Source organism: Sarcophilus harrisii, chromosome 2 (genome assembly GCF_902635505.1).
Source record: "Sarcophilus harrisii chromosome 2, mSarHar1.11, whole genome shotgun sequence".
Taxonomy (NCBI): Eukaryota; Metazoa; Chordata; class Mammalia; order Dasyuromorphia; family Dasyuridae; genus Sarcophilus; species Sarcophilus harrisii.
In genome coordinates, this window is record NC_045427.1 from 542,517,922 (window position 1) to 542,537,147 (window position 19,226).

The 19,226-nt window shown below is 33.4% G+C and overlaps 1 protein-coding gene across 14 annotated transcripts in view; it reads left to right on the forward strand.

The window, feature by feature from the left end:
- The window catches only part of AKAP13 (A-kinase anchoring protein 13), a 359,098-nt gene that overhangs the window by 278,829 nt on the left and 61,043 nt on the right, over positions 1-19,226 (forward strand). For 8 of the 14 annotated variants that reach the window (XR_004232435.1, XM_031955550.1, XM_031955554.1 and 5 more), the window contains 5 exons: positions 293-663; positions 3,729-3,782; positions 7,237-7,302; positions 9,332-9,527; positions 13,981-14,089. Coding sequence is in view for 13 of the 14 variants with exons in the window: in XM_031955550.1 (XP_031811410.1) it covers positions 293-663; positions 3,729-3,782; positions 7,237-7,302; positions 9,332-9,527; positions 13,981-14,089 (796 nt within the window). In the remaining variant the exon portion in view is untranslated. The remainder of the gene's footprint in view (positions 1-292; positions 664-3,728; positions 3,783-7,236; positions 7,303-9,331; positions 9,528-13,980; positions 14,090-19,226) is intronic. The other 6 variants (XM_031955553.1, XM_031955556.1, XM_031955562.1 and 3 more) reach the window with 3 other exon arrangements.

Sequence of the window (19,226 nt, forward strand, 5' to 3'; positions counted from 1 at the left end):
TCCAACTAGATTTTCAGCTCTTTAAGGAAACTTGAGCGTCCTACTGGTCTTTTTGGCATTTGGTACAGTTTTGTTGACTCAGTCAATAAATTTTTTAGCTAGGGTTGAGTTATCTAAGCTGTCAAATAGAAGATCATGAATTCTTTTGGAAAGGCTACTAGAGTTTTATATTGAACTATTTTTTTCTTTCTTCTTTTTAAGAGAGTCACCCAGTATGTGGTCTACATGTTTTTGCTCTTATTTACTTGACTCTGCTACGTTTTTAATCATTATATCTTCCTTTCTGTTACAGCCTGAAGAGGAGCAATCAGTCTGTGATATCACTGGGTCCAGCTCTTCCACAGATGACACAGCCTCCCTGGACAGGCATTCTTCCCATGGCAGTGATATCTCTCTCCCCCAAATTCGGAACCTAAACAGAACCAAGGATCGACAGAATCTTGATGGGTTCTATAGCCACACGGTAGGAGTTGAGAGCCGGGAAAGTGAGAGTGAACCTGCTGGCTCAGGTGAAATGGAAGAAGAGGAAATGGACAGTATCACTGAAGTGCCCACAAATTGCTCTGTTCTGAGAAACTCTATACGTTCTCTGTCCCCTTTCCGGAGACATAGCTGGGGACCAGGGAAAAATGCTGCCAATGATGCTGAGATGAATCACCGAAGGTGAGATAACAGTATTCCTCTTATTCTTCACATTGTCAACTAGTTTAGAACATTTTTGACTTGGGCATCTGGTTGATAAGATGTTTTGAACTTTTTTGATGAGTTTCTTTCAAGAACTTGAAATAGATGATAAAATGTATTAAAAGAAAGAAAAAAAATATGTAGACTTGAAATTTAAACATATATGTACTCACACACTCACACACACATGCACACATACATACACAAACTCATACGTACTTAGAATCCTGAAAGACTTTTCAGAGTACCTAATAGAAGTTGTGACCATCTATTTATGTTTTTATAAGGGCTAATTTGTCACTGTTGATACCATTTGCCCCAAAAGAGAGTATATTTATCATAGCTGATTAGTATTTATCATTAAAATGTCAGATAATCACAGAGTCTTCGCACGTGCTGTTTTCAAGTATAGAGTAGATTATAACAAGTCAGATTTGACTTATCTATACTATCTTGCCAAATGATTTTTGATAATTTTTTTTAAATTAGAAATTCTGGTAGACTGTAATATATGTTGAATTTACATGTGTGCTATATCCCTACTTACCAGTGGAAGTGGATGTTCACATCTAACTGTGTAGATTAGTTAAAGTAAATCATGTCCCTGACTCTTTGTCAGATCCAAATCAGTTCACCTCTCAAGGTGCAGTTTTTTCTTTTGTAATGTGCGGTTTGATTAGGTGGGCTTTTAGGGCCATGCCAGCTCTAAATCTGTGATCCTTTGCTTCTCTGATAGCTTGGGATTGCCTGCTCCTATACATACTGGTATGTGACAATTATAAAGAATTTTTGTTTCCTGAAAACTGAATTGTTTAAATTCAATATTCTTCTTGATACCTTAATCTATCTCAGTTTATATATCTAATCTATTTATCTAAGAGCAGTGGCTTATATCTATGATGACACTGGCTTGTTTTCAAGTTGTTCCCTTGTAGCATCTTCATTTGATCTATTTTAACATTCGTATGAGAGATATACAAAAGGCCACAGAATTTTAGAAGTGGAAGGGACCTTAATGGCCACCTAATCCATTTTATATCCCATGCTACAAATAAGGATACTGACACCTTGGCAAGTGAAGTAACTGTCCAGGTTACACAGTTGTAGACAGTGGAGGAAGCAGGACCCTTACATTGAGACTCTCTTTTCTCCTCTGTTATATGATACTGGCATTTTTAGCATTTTATATTTAACAGGCCTTGAATGTTTCACATGGTAAAGCAATGTTTGTGTTCATTTGAAATCGATTCTAAGTTTTACAAAAAATAAGTAAAATCTCAAAATCTTACTTATGTGAAACTTGCTTATGCCAGAATTGCATGATTTATACACACACTTACTTACAAACTCATACGCACATAGACACACACACACACACACACACACAGAGTTATAAAGAATCTTTTTTCAAGTCTCAATGACTTTTTTCCAAATCTGTATGACCTTATGTTTCTAATATAAGAAATTACTTATCAAGATCAGTGTACTTTTTTTTTCTCTTAGAGGTCATTCTATAGGAGGACATAGTTTTGGGGATTTTATCTCCTACATCCATTGTTTGCTTTGATATTTTAATATGAATGAATTATCTACAAACTTAGAAAAAATTTTCTGAATCTATTAATTTATATACATATCAGAATCCATCTTGAACTATTTGTTATTTTAGCCATTATCAACTCTTGGAAGTGGTATGTTTTGTGAAATGTATTACGTGATGTCACCTTTTTTCCTTAAAATGCTCTAACCTCTCTTAAACTTTGGGGAGTTCCATTGTTGCATTACTCTAAACTTGGACAAAGCCATTGTTACCTAATCAGAACCTTTCTCATAATCATTCTCTCTCCTTCCTCCTCCAAATCTTTGCCTTTGAAGACTGAAAATTTTGTCTTATTGAGACAAGGGGGGCAGGTGTTTCACACACGGAAGTCCTTCAGTTCTCGTGGCCATTTTATTTGCTCATCTCTAAAGTTTTTATGTCCTTCTTACATTGCAACAACCTGAAATAATTTTAGTGTTATAATTCTAGATTTTTTATTATATAAATTATTTTTCCATGCTTAGACATGAGGAATCTCACTTTCATATGTTCGATTCTGAGAGCTAAATATTATGGAAAATAAATCATTTAATTTTTCTTTAAAAGCATTATACTAACACAGTATCTCTCAACAATCAAATGAATTTAAGATTTCTGAATGTTAGTGTCCTTACTAGCTTTTGATTATTCAGTAGGAATTTCTTATACTCAGGTTGTTGTGTTTATGTGTGTTATGTGTAAACATATATATAAGTACACATATTTCTATACTCATATACATATTCATGTGTGTATATAATCATATCTATTTGATAAACAACAAAAACCATAGTGATAAAAGTAAATTTACATGTAACTGACAATAAATCCATAACTCATTTACTGAGAAATTTTTTTTAAATGAACCTGTTAAAGAAGAAATTCTAAGTACAATATATTCTTAAAATAAGGGAGTTATAGGTAATGAGATTTTTAAGACTTCTGTACCACTTGATTTGGTAGAAACTGATGGCTGAATTTGTAAGATGATAAAATACTTCTAAATGATTGGATTATGTGTTCATTTTATTTTTTTTTTAAATATAGCCTCCATCAGAGGAATTAAGTCTTAACTATCAGTAGAGCATGAACTTGGCTTTATGATTGATATAAATTTACATGTACATCCTATAGTCTGAAAGCTCAGTGGAATCCATTTTTTTTCATTCTTACCCTTGAATTTTAATATTTCTTATTGATTGTTATCTACTTAATATCTTGGAGTGTTACAATGATTTACCTTTTAGAGGTACATCCTGAGGAGAGAGTGAAATAGTTATCAAAAAAAAAGAAGTTAAGCTTTTTGGGTCTAGATATTTTAGTCAATCCCTACTCTTTTCCTTTGAGGTTTCACATTCTCTTTTGGAGGTGTTTCTCTTCCCAGTTTGTGTTTTGTATGTTTCATGCATTTTCATTCATTTTGTCTCACTTCAGTCTCTGACTTCTATACCTGATTCATTTTCAGTTCATTGCGAGTTCTTGGGGATGTTGTAAGGAGGCCTCCCATTCATAGGAGAAGGTACAGAGTCCACTAACAACTAATCATTTTGTATTTGAGTGTGTACTAACAAGCATCTCTACTTACTTCACCTCTGAAGGAAATCAGTTTAAAAGTCAAATTTTCTTTTAGAAGAACCATTTTCCTTTATTAACACTGAAGATCATTCAGTGTGAAATAGCTTTTTAAATGTAAAAAGGAAGTCTTTTTCATTCTGATTTTGTCTTTTCCAATTGAAAAGTGTTTCTCTTACGAGTTATTAATCTAAAAAATAATCTAGAGTCCTTGCTTCCCTTGTAGAATCCAAAGACCATACAGAGAAGATTGGAGTTAAACTTGTACCTACTCTGTGAGAATAGACAACTTGGTGTATGTTCCTGTTAACCCACCAGGCCAATTTTTTATTTAATCCCCTGCCAGGAAATCACTAAGTCTAATATTGATTAGTTTTTATTTCATTGTAGTTTCTCATGTCCATTTTTCTTCTCTTGTTCTTTCTTCTTCATCTGTCTTCTTTACCTAATCCCAAAGCCCAGGACAAAAAAAAGAAGCAAAATAAAAATACTGTCAGGTTCTTGTATTTTTACAGCCTCCTGACATTTCTAGCTTTAGGAATTGAGGAGTAGCTTATGGTTTGATTTTCTTGGGGTTTATTTTGCTTTTGCAGAATTAAAAGGGAGGTGTAATAACATTTCCTCGTCATTTTTTAATCATGACATTTTCTATTAGTAAATGTAAGACTCCCTAAAAGGGATGATTTATCTTGATCTCAGTATATAAGCTTGATTGCCAGCATTTTTAAGGGAATGTTCTGAAATTCAGCTGAAATAATCTTTAGAGATTGACACTCATGATTTCCCATGCTTTTCAAATGAAAGTTTCTTTTAATTCCAGGTTTTTTATATGAGATTTGTTTCTAAATGTAAAGCTTAAGTTTTCCTAGTAAGCTGTCTTTGGGTTATAGTAATTTCTTTTTTAGTTTTATCTTAGACTAGTAAGTGTACCCCTTCTTTTATCTTTTTTCCCTTGGGGCATTTGTTTTTTTGTTTATTTTTTGAGAGACCTTTGTGCTATTTCAAATATTTTCAAGTGTTTCAAATACTTTTGGTTTTATCTGATACTCATAAGTCAGGGAAGCTTTGTAGGTTTAAATTTATTTGTTTAATATGCTTATTTTTCCTCAGTTACATTTAAAACAATTTTTTACATTTATTTTTAAAACTTTCAGATTCTTCAGAATAGCAAAGACATTCATAGATCATTCCAGAACATTACTATTACTTTGTACACTGTACATTTCACTTTGCTTGCGTTCATGAAGAACTTTCCAGGTTTTTCTGAGAGCATCCTGCTCAAAATTTCCCATAGAATAATAATATTCTACTATCTTGATAAACCACAGTTTATTTAGCTATTCACCAATTGACGGCATCGCCTCAGTTTCCAATTTTTTGCCCTGAGAAGAGAACCTGCTATAAATGCTTTTATACATATGGGTCCTTTTCCTTTTTTTAAAAATCTCTTTTGGGATTCATGCCTAGTAGTGATGTTGCTAGTTCAAAGTTTATGCATAATTTTATAACACTTTGGACATAGTTCGTATCTTTTGATTATTTATCAATTGGAGCATGCCTCTTATTTTTTTATAAATTTAATTCACTTCTCAGTTTGAGAAATGAGGCCTTATCAGAGAAACTTCTTCAAAATTGGAAGCTTTCTGTAAATGTTATGTCATAGGAGAAAGGTCCCTGGATATATTCTGTTTGTAGATGTGGTGGCTTCAGCTTTCAAATGTAGACATAAAAATGAAGAATAATTTGGTATATAGTAAAAAGTCAAACAGATGAAATCATAGTATATAAGTTCAGCTTTTAATCTATGACAATGTTAGCCACATGCATTATATATTTCTTGAAGTTTAAAATAGTTGGTGCTTCCTGAAATTCATATAGCTAGTACCTTTGATATTACTGAGTATTATTACTGTTAAGTGAGGTATACCTGAAAGGATTAAGCCAATCCCAGAATAACATGTTTTGATTATGAAATTAAACTTTGTAATATCAGATTGAGTTATCATGTATATAGAGGAAAAATTAAATCCTACTTATTCTTCTGTAGTCCATATCTATGATCTAACTTAACTTGTATCTTGATCTAACGTAACTTGTGTCTGGCTAATTTTTAAAAATCCCTTTTTAATAACCTCAAGCTTTTTATTACAAATTTAATCTGACTTAAAAGATTTTATTTCAGTTCTTTAGAGTTGTGAGGAAGGTGATTATTCTTTTCTTCCTTTCAATATTGTCTTTTTCTGCCTCTATTCCTTTCCCATCTTCAATATTACTCTCCAAGACAAATTTATTATCCTTCATTTTTGGTCAGAAATTTATTCAGTAGCTCCTAGTGTATTCTAGTTCTCTCACTTGCTTTTGTAAGATTCAGATGAGAAATTTGAGAATATATGATATTCATGTTCCTGTTTTCTCTTTAAATGAACTTCAAGAACAATTATTTGGGAGCTAGTTATACCCATCTACCTTCTGAAACAGAAAAGACACTGAGAGAACTTTTGAAAGCTCAGGCAGCTGCAGTTTATTTTTTGAAAAATAACAGCTTCTTGAATGACTCTTAGAGATATCAAGGAAAAAATATTGTTGAGGTTTATTATTTTAAAAAATTAGGTCTTAATAAATAGATTGTGAATTAACTTGCTCTTTCAATGAATACTCATTTGTCGAGTCGGTCATTCACTCTTGTTACCATTTTGCTTTGAATTCTGACCTCCATGTTTCTTTCCCTGATCTTTTTTTGGTGAATTGGAAACTTACTAAGTTATCAAAATTTCTTTTACCTTTGTGAAAGAAAAAGTAACTTAAGGGGAAGGTTGCATGGAGGATATAGAAGCATACTTAAGCCTTAACAAGACATATTTTTCTTTTTTAAAAAGGTAGTCAAAAATAAAAAATTTTTAAAAGTCTTATACATATTATATGAAATTTCTGTATCAGGTTAGTCTGATGAGAATGAATGTTGCCATGATCAGTTATTACTGAGTAATAATATCTTAATAATATCTTAGATTTATAAAACAAGATTACTGCCTAGTGCGATGCAGTATACCAAGTGCTAACTAAGCTTATGCTTTGTCTCATTGGGCTCCTTCTTAACTATAAGAGATGGATATGGAACTAAAATCTCTTCCTCCATAGTTCAGACTGATATACTTCTTTGTAAGGTTCTTAGATACTTGTTTCCAACACTATCTCTTTAGGCAACCAATAAAAGAACAAGTCTCAAACTTTCTCAGTCTGTTCCATTTCTAAATCTTTTTAAAAATGTAACTTTCCCCAAACTTTTTTGAAAATTAAATATTAGGCTGTCTCTAACTATTCTCCTTTCTTTTGCAATTTATTAATGTCTATACATCCTTGGTCTTTCCCTACTTCTCTTTTTCTGCCTTTGATATCCCTAGTATGAGCTGGTGTCCCTCTGGCGTACAATACTCTGCTGCCCTGAGTGCTGACTTTAATTGTAGAAGGTATGGTATATTATATGTCCAGCAGTCAAATGGGGGCACTGTCAAGTGTGGCAAAGTCTTGGCTTTTGGCTTGGAGTTCTGCAATGGCTGGAATGTGTATAAGCAAGCCTGCTTTTTCTATGAACACTTGCATTCATTTGCGGGGGGGGAGGGGGGTTCCTCTATTCCTGGCATCGCTGACCTAGTTATAGGTTTGAGACTACGGAGTTAAACATTAATCAAATGCAATATGTGGGTCATTTGTGGCTTTAGAATTGGTGTTATCTAAGAAAAATGGATCTATGTGGCCGTGGTAGATTGCTTTTTAAATTTTTTTTTTGTTCTTTTCTTTATTCTAATATCAAGATCCTTAGGAGTTTGAAAGATTAACAATGAGAGGAGCCAAGAAAAGAAATGAAATGTGGTTCTATTTTGTTCCCCAATTCACTGATTTCTTTTATGGATATTTAATTTCTCATAATCTTACCTTTAGTCCATTAGCCCATGTCCCTCCCTCATAAGTAGCCAACAGTTTTTCAGAATAATCTCAAAATTAAGCTTTCTGATGATTACGGATTCCTAAGCTTTTAAAATCCTCATGCATTGAAAAACCAGAATTATTCTTTAGTATTTCCACTTTTATCCTCAGCCAATTTCCATTTCCCAGAAATTTCTGAGAATGCCATTTGAAATAATTACATTGGAATTTAGGGAAATTAATTGATTTGTGTTCTAGACAATTTAAACTATATGACAAATAAATGGTTTATTTTAAAATACTTTTTCAGTTAATAAAGCCATCCATATATACATACACATACATATAAACACACACAAAATGTGGTTTAAATATAGTGATTTCTGAGTAGAAGTACTTTAATACTTCCTGAACAAAATCAAGCCTAGATCTAATGAGTTCTACCCTAGGACTTTTTGGTCAGTTACTAATTAGAAAATCTGACACAATGATTTATCTTAATGAAGTTTCCATTGTACTTTTTGTAGATCTCCATTGTTTTTCTGGCTTAGTCATTTCCCAGGGGAAAACTTTTTTTCTTCCTATTATTAAGAAATTTGGAATAAGATAATTGTGAGACACTTTATAGATATGAAAAATTATCCTGGACTCCTGAAAATAAAATATTTGGCTCCTAACTTCTATTTAGAATGTCAAAACTCCTAAGTATATCTTTCTTTTCCTTTGCTATTGGTAAAATGTAAAATTTAAGCCCCAGTATAACTTTCTATCAAAGGTGATTAGCAGCTTTTTGCTTTCAAGGTGATGTGTCTGTCTGCAACTAACAGTTCCCAGGAGGCCTACAGCATTGGTATTGGCTGGCCAGATCTGTGATTTTAAAAATATTCCTCATCAATACTTATTTTGGAAGAAAACACAAAAATGAATGTATTATATTCAACTGTTTTTTCAACTAGACTGTAAATTACCTATGTTGGTTTCCAGCATATCTTTTTTTCAATTTATTTTTTGGTGTGTATGTTCTCCATTGATACTAATTGTAGTCCCTCAATGATGAATAGTGACTGTGAAATTAATAATTTATTTCTAGATTTTAAATGATACCACTTAAAATACAAAGCCAGATTGCCATGTTTGGCTACTGAGGGTTACAGACATAAGTGTCTGCATTTTTGTAACATCTCCTACCAGGGCAATAGATCCAAGAAAAAGGTGTTGTTATACACCGAATCACGCAGAACTTATACATTGCTTATTATTTAGCCAAAAGCTAAATTCTTTGGCAGAATAAAATTTTTAGTGAATTCGGTTTCCTTCATTTAGCCATTCCTTCCTAAGTGTTTAGAATGGCTTAGAAATGAAAAAACAAATTGGGAGATTTGAGTGCAGCAGTATTCTGCACCTATCCAGTGCTTTGGAGAAGTACTCTCTGAAGTCTAGCTACATGCTTAACATACCAGCAAACAACAAAAAATGATAGAGTGATTGTCAGTGGTGATTTGAAATAACTCTTTAATTTTACATGTCTTCTTTTTTAAAGTTCAGAGATTAATTTTTATGACTCTCATTTAGTTTCAGTTTAGAAGGCCTATCTGGAGATAGTGGGGACAGTAGTAAGCCATCCTCAGTTTTGAATGTCAATTCTGCAAGCTCAAAAGAACTGAGTCGAAATCCCTTCAGTGGTGAGGAACGTGGTGATTCTTTAGTGTCACTTACCGAAGAGGACCTGGAGTCAGACCAGAGAGAGCATAGCATGTTTGACCATAAGGTAAGTTTATTTCTAGCTTCACAATAATTTAGAAATTTTTTTTATTACTCTAAAGCTATATTGATAATGGGGATCAAAATAGAAGGCTTGCTATCTTAGGTTCAGATTCTTTTCTGTTCTACTTGATATAGAGCCCAGTACATTAAATTTTACTGATATGGTAACTTTAGGTTGTAATTTATATATAGTTGAGTGGCCTGTCAAATTCTCCTTTAATTAGGAAAGTGACTATGATTTTAAAGCTATTTCTCTTTGCTCTGGGAGATCTTCCCTCTCCACCAGATATGGTAGTAATTCTTCACACCTCAGAGGCTCATTTCTTTTGCCTTTAGAAAGTTATTAGTTTCTCATCATCCTAAAATACTTTCCCTACAAGAAGCAGGTAAAAAATATAGTTACTATAACATTAAGTCATTTGTTCAAAGCCACACTTTGTGATTCCATATCTTGACTCTACTTTTTTGATTGGCTGGGGCTGCCCTCTGGGTCTAAAGTCTCTCTAGCTTCTTCTCCATCTCCTGGCTTCTCTGGTATCCTTAAAGTTCTGGCTAAAATCTCATCTTCTGTAAGAAGCCTTTTCTTTTTCCCCTGAATATTTAGATTACCTCCAGTTCTCCCTCTATGTATCTTATTTGTACATAGCTTTTTAGATATTATTATGTCCCCTGTTATATAGTAAATGCTCAATAAATGCTTGTTGACTGTTTCTGACTTGGGAGCTTCAAGTCAATATTATATTTTTTAAATATTTTCCCAATTATGTGTAAAGACAATTATTAACGTGAATTTTTTAGTCCATGCTTTTGATCTTCTTGGCTTGTAGTTATGTCACTATATTTTCCATAGCTTAAAAAGCTACGGTTTTAGTTTTACTGTCAAACTCATGAAGACTGTCTGTACCATTCATCCTACCAATAAAACATTGCTAATTTAAATAAGAAACTCAGAGAGAAGTATCATTTATCACCTGCTAGGTGCCAAGTAATAAAAAATACAGAGACAAAAGGGAAATAGTACCTTCTCAAGAAATTTATGTCAGATGAAGCAACATATGCATATAAAAGTATATACAAATACATAGGAAGGGACACCAGAAGGAATTGAAAAAAACTTCACTTAGTTTTGAAGGAAGGAAGGAATTGTGCTAGCTGGAGATGTGAAAAGAGTTCATTCCAATTACAGGAAATAGTTTGTGTAAAGGGACAGAGATAGAGATTGTAATGTCATCTATGAGGAACAGGATGGAGGGCAATTTGGCTTGAATATGCAATGTGAGAAAAGAAGTGATGAGTTGAGTCTAGAAAGGTAGGTTAAGACCAGTCAATGAAGTCATAAAAAAGCCAACCAGAACAATTTATTTTGTTCTGGGTAAGAAGATTGTACTTTGAGTAAGACCTCTTTTGGAAAATCACTTTGGCAGCTGTATAGAAAATGAATTGGAATAGAGAGAATCTTGAGTTAGGGAAAAACAATTTGAAGTCCTTTTCAATAACAGAAACAGAAGATGATGAACCTTTGAACTTTGGTAATTTTTTGAACAGTGAAAAGAGGACAAATGCAAGAGATCCTCTGAAGGTTGATATGGCAAGATTTGGCTGATGATTGCTTATGTTGTGAGTGTAGGGGAAAGGAAGAGTGAAGAGACAAGAAAAATGCTAAAGTTGCCTTGACAAGTAGGAAGGAAATTGAAAATAGTCTTTTCAATAGAAATAAGGAAATTTGGAAAAGGTGTGAGCTAGAGGAGGGAGAGTAGTTTGGGATGTAATGATTTCTGCTTTAGTCATGCTGAGTTTTAAGATCTGATAATTGATTGAATATGTGGAATGAAAATTTGAAAATGAAGAGTTCAGAGAAATACCCAGATTATGCAGTTGAGAAATTGGAAGGATATTGGTACCTTCAGCAGAAATAGAGGAAATTGAAAGAGGGTAAAGATAATGAGTTCAGTTTTAGACTTGAGTTTGAAATGTTCAGTAGGTAGTTGGTGATGTGAGACTGGACCTCAGGATAATTATTTGCAAAGAGAAGATAATTAAGCCCATGGGAACTGATAAGGTCACCCACATAGAAAGTGAGAAAAGATTCAGGACAGACCTTTAAGTAGTGATATAAGAAAAGTAGAGAGAAACCCCAGAGAAGAGAGAGAAGGGAATCAGCAGTACCAACTGGTGTTGGGAGGTCGAGGGAGGACTGAGGAATTACTATCAGATTCAATATTATAGGTTATCAGCAAATTTGCAGAGAAAATTTTCACTTGACTAGTAAGAACAATAGCGCGAATTTTTATGCATGGCATTTTTTTTAACTTTTTAAGGCCCAGTATCAAAGGTCTTGTATAATTCTTTGGTACTATATTTAAATTTCATAAATGAAGCCTTCACCGTAAAAATAGACAATTATAGGCAGAGCTGTAGATAGAGAAATTGGAGTGTATCTAATCTGTAGCCTTAAAATAAATGTAAGATTCTGCTTATTGTTTTACCTGTCCTAGTCTTAATTATTTTTTTTTTGAAAGCTGTATTTGTAAAGCTATGTTCTGAGTATATTCCCTTGAAACACTTTATTATAATTACTTGACATAATGATAATGAGAAATAGAAAAATGAAAGAAAAGACAATACTTAATTGGGTTGGGAAATTATAAAATTTCAATTTCCTAAATAATACTTTTTAAAAATCCCTTTTCTAAAACATATTTCTATGAATCTGAGGAATGACTGTCTTTCAATAAGGACTATATTAGTCCTGGATATCGGTCTATTTTCCTTAAAAATATAACTCTTTCTGATTTGGTCTCCTAATTGAAATTACGTTGAATAATAATTCAATCAATAGATCTTGCTTTGCATGGCCTTCTCTACTAATCTCTTGGCAAATAGGAACAGCCTTTTCTTGTGTAACTATCAAAGGATGTGTATGCTATTTAAACTCTCTCCTTGTACATTTGGTTAAGTCATTACTAATAAAAGTTCAGAATTGATAATCCCTTTGTTTCACTTTCATAAAAATCACCTCTCAAATTTCAGAGCATTATTTAAACTATAGTTTTAGTTTGTCCTAGGTTTCATAACATAAATAAGGTGAGCTGTATTCTGTTTTAGGAGAAATGAAAGGAGTGGGTTTCTTTTATTTCTGTTGCACTGAGTAGATGGCTAATAGGAGGAAGTTGCAAGGAGACAGATTTTGGTTCAGTGTGAGTGAGAATCTTATTTTAATTAGAAATGTTCAACAATATATTGGATTATCTTAAAAAGCAGTGCGTTTTCCATTACTAAAAGTATATAAGCAGAGACTGAATGACTATTTGTCAGGGATGTCATACTACGGAATTTTACATTAGTAAATGTAAGAATTTGAACTAGACAATTTCAAGGTACTTTCCAGTTCCAATGTTCGTTGATTCTATTAGAGAATTGGAGATTCCACCATAGAATTAAAATCAATTAACTTTATTTCATGATGGGACAACCTAATTTTCAAATGGAATTAAGATCTTTAGATTTTATTTCTAGATTCAACTTACTTTGTGATATTGGCAAAGTTATTTTAAACTTCAGTGTACTTCAGTTTTAATTTCTATGAAATGAAGATATTGCTTTTAACTTATTTCAAATAAATGGCATAAAGAATTTTACTTCTGTAAGGTTTTGCCAGGTCTCAGATAAAATCCTCCTTTAAAAGAGAAGTCTTTACTCCTTAATTTTAGTACCTTCCCTCTGATAATATCTTCAGTTTATCCCTTAGATATATTGTACATAGATGTTTGTTATCTTCCCACCCTCACTCTACCACCACCAACACATTTGATTATTAGTTCTTTGAGGGCAGGGATTGTTTTTGACCTTCTCCTTTCCCCCTTTTTTGACCCCAGTAATTGACCCTAGTAATGATTCCTGACAGTGCTTAATAAAATCTTGTTAATTTTACTTTTTAATCTATCAAAGCATATCAATAAATATATTAGGTTTTTTAAAAATAAGTCATGTTATTACATTTTACTGGAGAACAGTGTTTTCCTTGGTTATTTGTTATTTATCAACTCCTACTACACAATTTACTGCTTCAAAACATTTTTTAGATATTGGAAAGGAAAAAGTTAAGGGAGAAATAAGATTTCTCCTAAGAGAATTTTTCCTAAGAAAAACTCTCTCTTAAGAAATGAGAAATAATTCCTTATAGAACTTATAGGCTAGTAGAAGGTGAAGCAAATAAAGGAGAGAGATAAAAAAGTGGACGTTTCTAAATGTCTTTTTAAATTTTTCATATTGTATAAATAAAATTTTGCTTTTAAGAATTGTTTCCTTCCAAACATTTTCATTTTTTATTTGTAGTATAATCTAACTACAGTAATTTCAAGTGGCCCCATTCCACAACCTTGTGTTTGAATCATAAATTGTTGAATGAAGTAACAGTATCATTACTCAGAACATACCTGTTGTATTCTGCTTCACAGCCACGCCAAAGATCCAAGCAGCTGGGGTTTAATTATTGTACATCGGCCATTTCTTCTCCATTGACAAAATCCATTTCATTAATGACAATTAGCCAACCTGGATTGGACAGTAAGTATATAGTTTTTCAACTACTTTTTTTTTTTTTAATTTAAAAGTGTGATGAATAACCTTTTGAACCTTGTTGTTTTTATCTTTTCTCTGCCTGATACTCCATCATTAAACAGAGCTGACCTTTGTAAGTGTCACTTATTTTATAAACAAATACCCAAACCTGAGAATTTCATAGTTTAAGCTTTGAGATTCTCCACTGAGTTTTTATCCCACTTTTTTGAAGAGAGGAAGCATGAAATAGCAGATAGAAAACTGGCCAGTCCCACCTCTGACAGATGCTGGCTTTGTGACTGGGCGCAAGTCATTTTACTTTTTGGTGCTGTAGGTCTCTTTCCCAGATTCTAAGTTCCAGAGAAGTGCTTAGCCTGCATTGCTAGTAGATCTTTGTTTATCCCCATACCAGTTAAATAAATGCACAAATCCCTAACCCTTGTCCCTTTCTGAGGTCATTTTCAATGAAAAATCTTTTTGTGCATATATAATACTTTTAGTAAAAACTGGTATATTCCAGCATTCTTTCAGTGAGAACAAAACAGTTATAACCCCAATTTTTTAGTAATACACAGATTCAGAAGAGGAATTTTAAAAATCTAGAATGCAAACTGCAGTCTTCTTGTTCCATGGAAGGTGGAAAGTGCCAGGTAAATAAAATTTTAAGTATCTGAAGGGAATTCTCCAAGTTGAGCCAAAAGAATTAAGTAGCACCAAGACTGGTGAAGGATTAAAATTTCTTTACTATTCTGTAACAGAACTAGTCTCTTTATGTTAGCTGAGTTGCTTTGAAGTTATTTCTCTTCTTGTCTTAACCCTTGATTAGATGGTAAATTCTTGGAGAACAAGACCTGTCATATCTGTCCCCTGAAGCATTTTTAGCACATTGCCTTTCCTGTAGCAGGCACTCAAACAAATACCTGAAACTTTATTTGAATTAGAATGAGTCAATTGGAGAGTTATTCCTTCTTTCCACAGTACATTTCATACTTAACATGAGATTACATTTTGTTCATTTTCAAGTAGATAACAACTCAGACATTAATTTTGCTCCTTTGCCCTACTATTTCTGGTGGTAAATCCAAGAAACCCAGATAATATCCATTCAAAGGTATAGATATAATATCACAAGTTAATCTTAGAGGGATCATTTCTTGGGGGTGTGAGGGAGGTCATCTTTACTTTGGCATTTCCATAGCTAATTGCTATAAACAAATAATTTTTACAGCAGATTTGGACTTGAATAGCTAAAACTTAACAAAGAGAAACTTATTGTCAGAACCCTATAAGTCAGATTTTTTTTAGCACTTTGCTGTCGCTGTGACTAACAAGCATGTGGTCTTAATGGATAGAGTCCCTTAGCAACAGAAACAACACTGGGACATGTCCAGTAAGAGGAAGGTCTTTTATCCTATATTATGTGACACTCTCTTCCCTTCATAGCTGAAGCACTTCATTATTTTTCTTCCAGAAAAAAAAGGAAAACAATTTTTTTTGGCCAGGTCTTACAGTTGCTAATGAAATGCTATAAATAACACAATTAACTCCCAGAAAACAGACTCACTCAGAGTGCCACAATTCCCGGCAACATATAGGTTTTCTTCCTGTTGCTGGGAAATTTTTTGCTTGGGCTCACCAGGGGAAATTGAAAGAGTAGCTCAATAGCTGAGCCTCCAAGTAAGATTTTAATTGTTTTATCAAAAGATGTTTCCCTCTATACGGCCCATACTACTCATTTTACCCAGGTTTGAATGATTAAATCATAAATGTCTTGACCAGCCCCTTTTTTTATTCCTGTACTGGCTACTACAATTAAATGATGGGTCATCCCCTCCTATACTCTTCCTCTATTCCTGGGATGGACACACACACACACACACACACACACACACACACACTCTACTTTTTAAGTTTATTTTCTTGATTGATCATAATATTTTGTGCTTTGATCTGGAAAAATGATAAACCCTTCTGGAGACAGAATTCTGACTTTTAAGTAGAATTAATTCTAAGTAGAAAAACAAAACTCATTAAAGAATAATGTGCCTTAGCATCACAATACTAGACCAAAGAATTAATTTTTTACTTGTTTTTTAATTTGTCCCTGGTTCTTAAGGTTCACAATTCCCAAGCACTTAAAACACACTGGACTTCCATCTCTTGGCATATGATAATAGTTTAGGATGATGTTTGTGACATAATTTTGTTGTTGTTCAGTCGTGTCCAGCTCTTAGTGACTTCATTTGGGGGTTTTCTTGGCAAAGATAGTAGAGTGGTTTGCTGTTTGCTTCTCCAGCTCATTTTTAAATGAGATAACTCAGACAAACAGGGTTAAATGACTTGCCCAGAATCACACACCGAGGACATGTCTAAAGTTGGATTTAATTCAGATCTTCCTGACTGTAGGCCTGGTATTCTGTTTTTTGTGCCACCTAGCTACTTATAACATAATTAGCTTTAGAGAAAATTGGGTTCTTGAGAAGATCAAATGTTAAAGATACTTCAGATGTTGTGGAAGATGGATTATTGCAAGTAAATTCAATATGAAAGATTTGGGTTTGTGATTCCCAGTGAAAAATAATTTCTTTAATTGCTGCAGTGCCTATATGATTCATTTTTCTCTGACCACACATTAAACAAATATAAAGAAATGAGAATGTTGGCCAGAGGCATTTTCCCAGTGACTGTGTCTCATTATGAGCACTATTGTTTAGGAACAGAATTCTTTGAACAGTAACTCTTGTATCAGTGACTTCAGATTTATTATCCTTTACCATGTCTAATTCCTTTTGAAGAAAATAGCTGAAACTCACCCTGCTCTTTGAGAATTTTTAACACTTGAGCCCTTCTGAAAAGTTAGTGTGTCTCAGCTAAACTGTTGTCTGGAATATCTTGTTAGGGAGTCAGCCAGATTGGAAAGCATAGATTTGTAGCATTATTTCAAGCTCAGGATCTCTTTCAAAAAGCTTTTGATGTAGAGGAAAATACTGCAAATGGGGTGAAATATTTCTATACAATTTGTAATGGGGAAAAAAAAACCAGCCTAATTACCGAGGAACCATAAAAGGCAGGCAAAGAGTGATGGCTCATAATTAGACTTTTAATCTGCTGTTCTGTGGAGAGCGGGATGATTACATTTTTTTTTTTAATCTAGAGACAAATTTCCTAGGAAATCATACTAGAACTGAAGCTGCCTAAATTGTGTCTGATAATGTCCAGAGAACTTCCACTTAGAAACTGCTTCAGGAAATATGTTCACCATTTCATTTTCTTTCATTAGACTATACTTTTGTCTTTCATCATTCAAAGAAATTCCTGAACTGGCAGATACCAAATGAGATAGTAGTGTATATAAAATGTTTTGCAAATCTTAAAGCACTATATAAATATTAGCTATCATTATTATTACAAAGTTTCACCTTGGGTATTCGAAGAATAATAAAGTAACAATTCACATTTATATAATACTTCAATATTTGAAAAGCAGTCAAGTACTATTAACCCCACTTTTCAGATAAGGAAACAGACTGAGAAGTTAATCAACAAGGATTTATTAAGTACTTCTAAGTGTTAGACATTGTACCTTAAGCCTCAAAAATGCAAAAACCAAAAAAAAAAAAAAAAAACTTTCTGGAACTTAACAAATGTTGGGGCTAAGGTAGGATAGGGGGATGGACATAAGAAAACTGAATGAAAGACTAATAGGGTAAAGGGGACAGGTAATACTGAATATAGTGTCTTCCTACATATTTCTAGAGCAGGATATAGAAGTCCAGAGTGAGAATAGCTTGGTGAAAAAAACAGTGAGGTGACTGACCTGGGCATCCTTTTCATATTGATTTCCAGAAGGAGTCATTAAGTCAGAGGAGAGACCCCAGGGACATAAGGGGTACATAAGAGGTATGAATTTTAAGGCTGAAATGATCTTCTATTTTTGGGCACGATGGAGATGTCTGTAGTGAATGTAGCTTAGTTAAAAATGAAGATGTTCCCTGACTTGGTTGACCAAGGTAACAGTATTCATACCTGCCAGTTAAGAATTTAGCTGTGGTCTCTTCTGACCCCAAGCCTAGCTGTCTTGTTTACACTCTACCTTCCATTTGTGTTTTTTAGCTGATGCCTGTAATAATAAAACTTCCCAGTGTTTAGTCCTCGAGCACAGTGTATGCATTCCAAGTATAGATATGCTGGTAATTTTGTGTAGACCAGCACCTTGCTTTGAGACAGAACCCACACAGACCTGGATTCAAATCCTGCCTTTGATACTTAGAACCTCTGTGATTTTGGGGAAGTTATATAAGTTCCTGTGGCCCCCAATCTGTGATCTTACATTCATGATTAGCATTAGGAAGAGAATAGTGTTAGTCATAGTTAGCTCTCCATTCTGAGTAGGCAGCAAAGTGGTGGATAAGGAAGTGGCCTTGGGTTTAAATCATGCCTAGAGTACACTAAATCAGGCCTCAGTCCTTACACCTCTTACCCTCAAGTTCTTTATCTGTCATATGAAAAATACAACAATGTCTATTTCATAAGGTTGTTGTGAGGACCTCGTGAGAAAACAAAGCATTTGTCAAACATTCCACAGGTTATCCTAAAAGTCTTAATCTTGGCATACCCCGTGTGAATGTCAGTTTTTATAAACATCCAAGTGTGATAACATGTAAGGTGCTTTAGAGGTCTCTATAAATGTTAATGGTGGTGATAATTATTATTGCCACCACCACCACTACTACTACAATAGATTTTTCCAATTTGTTTCCTAACTAGATTATCTCCTTCATTATGTTCCTTTTTTTGGATAATACTTGGTTTATCCTTATATGAAGGACAGTTTTCAAAAAGTACTTGCATTGATGTATTTTTTACATATAGTTCATTGTAGGGGGGGCTTATAAAGTTCCTCACATGTGTTTTGATGGATAGATACATTAGTTGATAGATATACTGTGAACCACAGTTATCAAGTTATGAAAACTTATTTATTCACTTAAATATGTCTCAAAAACAGAACTATCTTATTTATATGAATATATGCCACATACACATGCATACACATAACACACACAAACACACAGAGGCTTTTGTGAGAAGAAATCAGGCCTTTTTAAAAAGAAACCAAATTTTATGAGAAATTTAAGGTGAT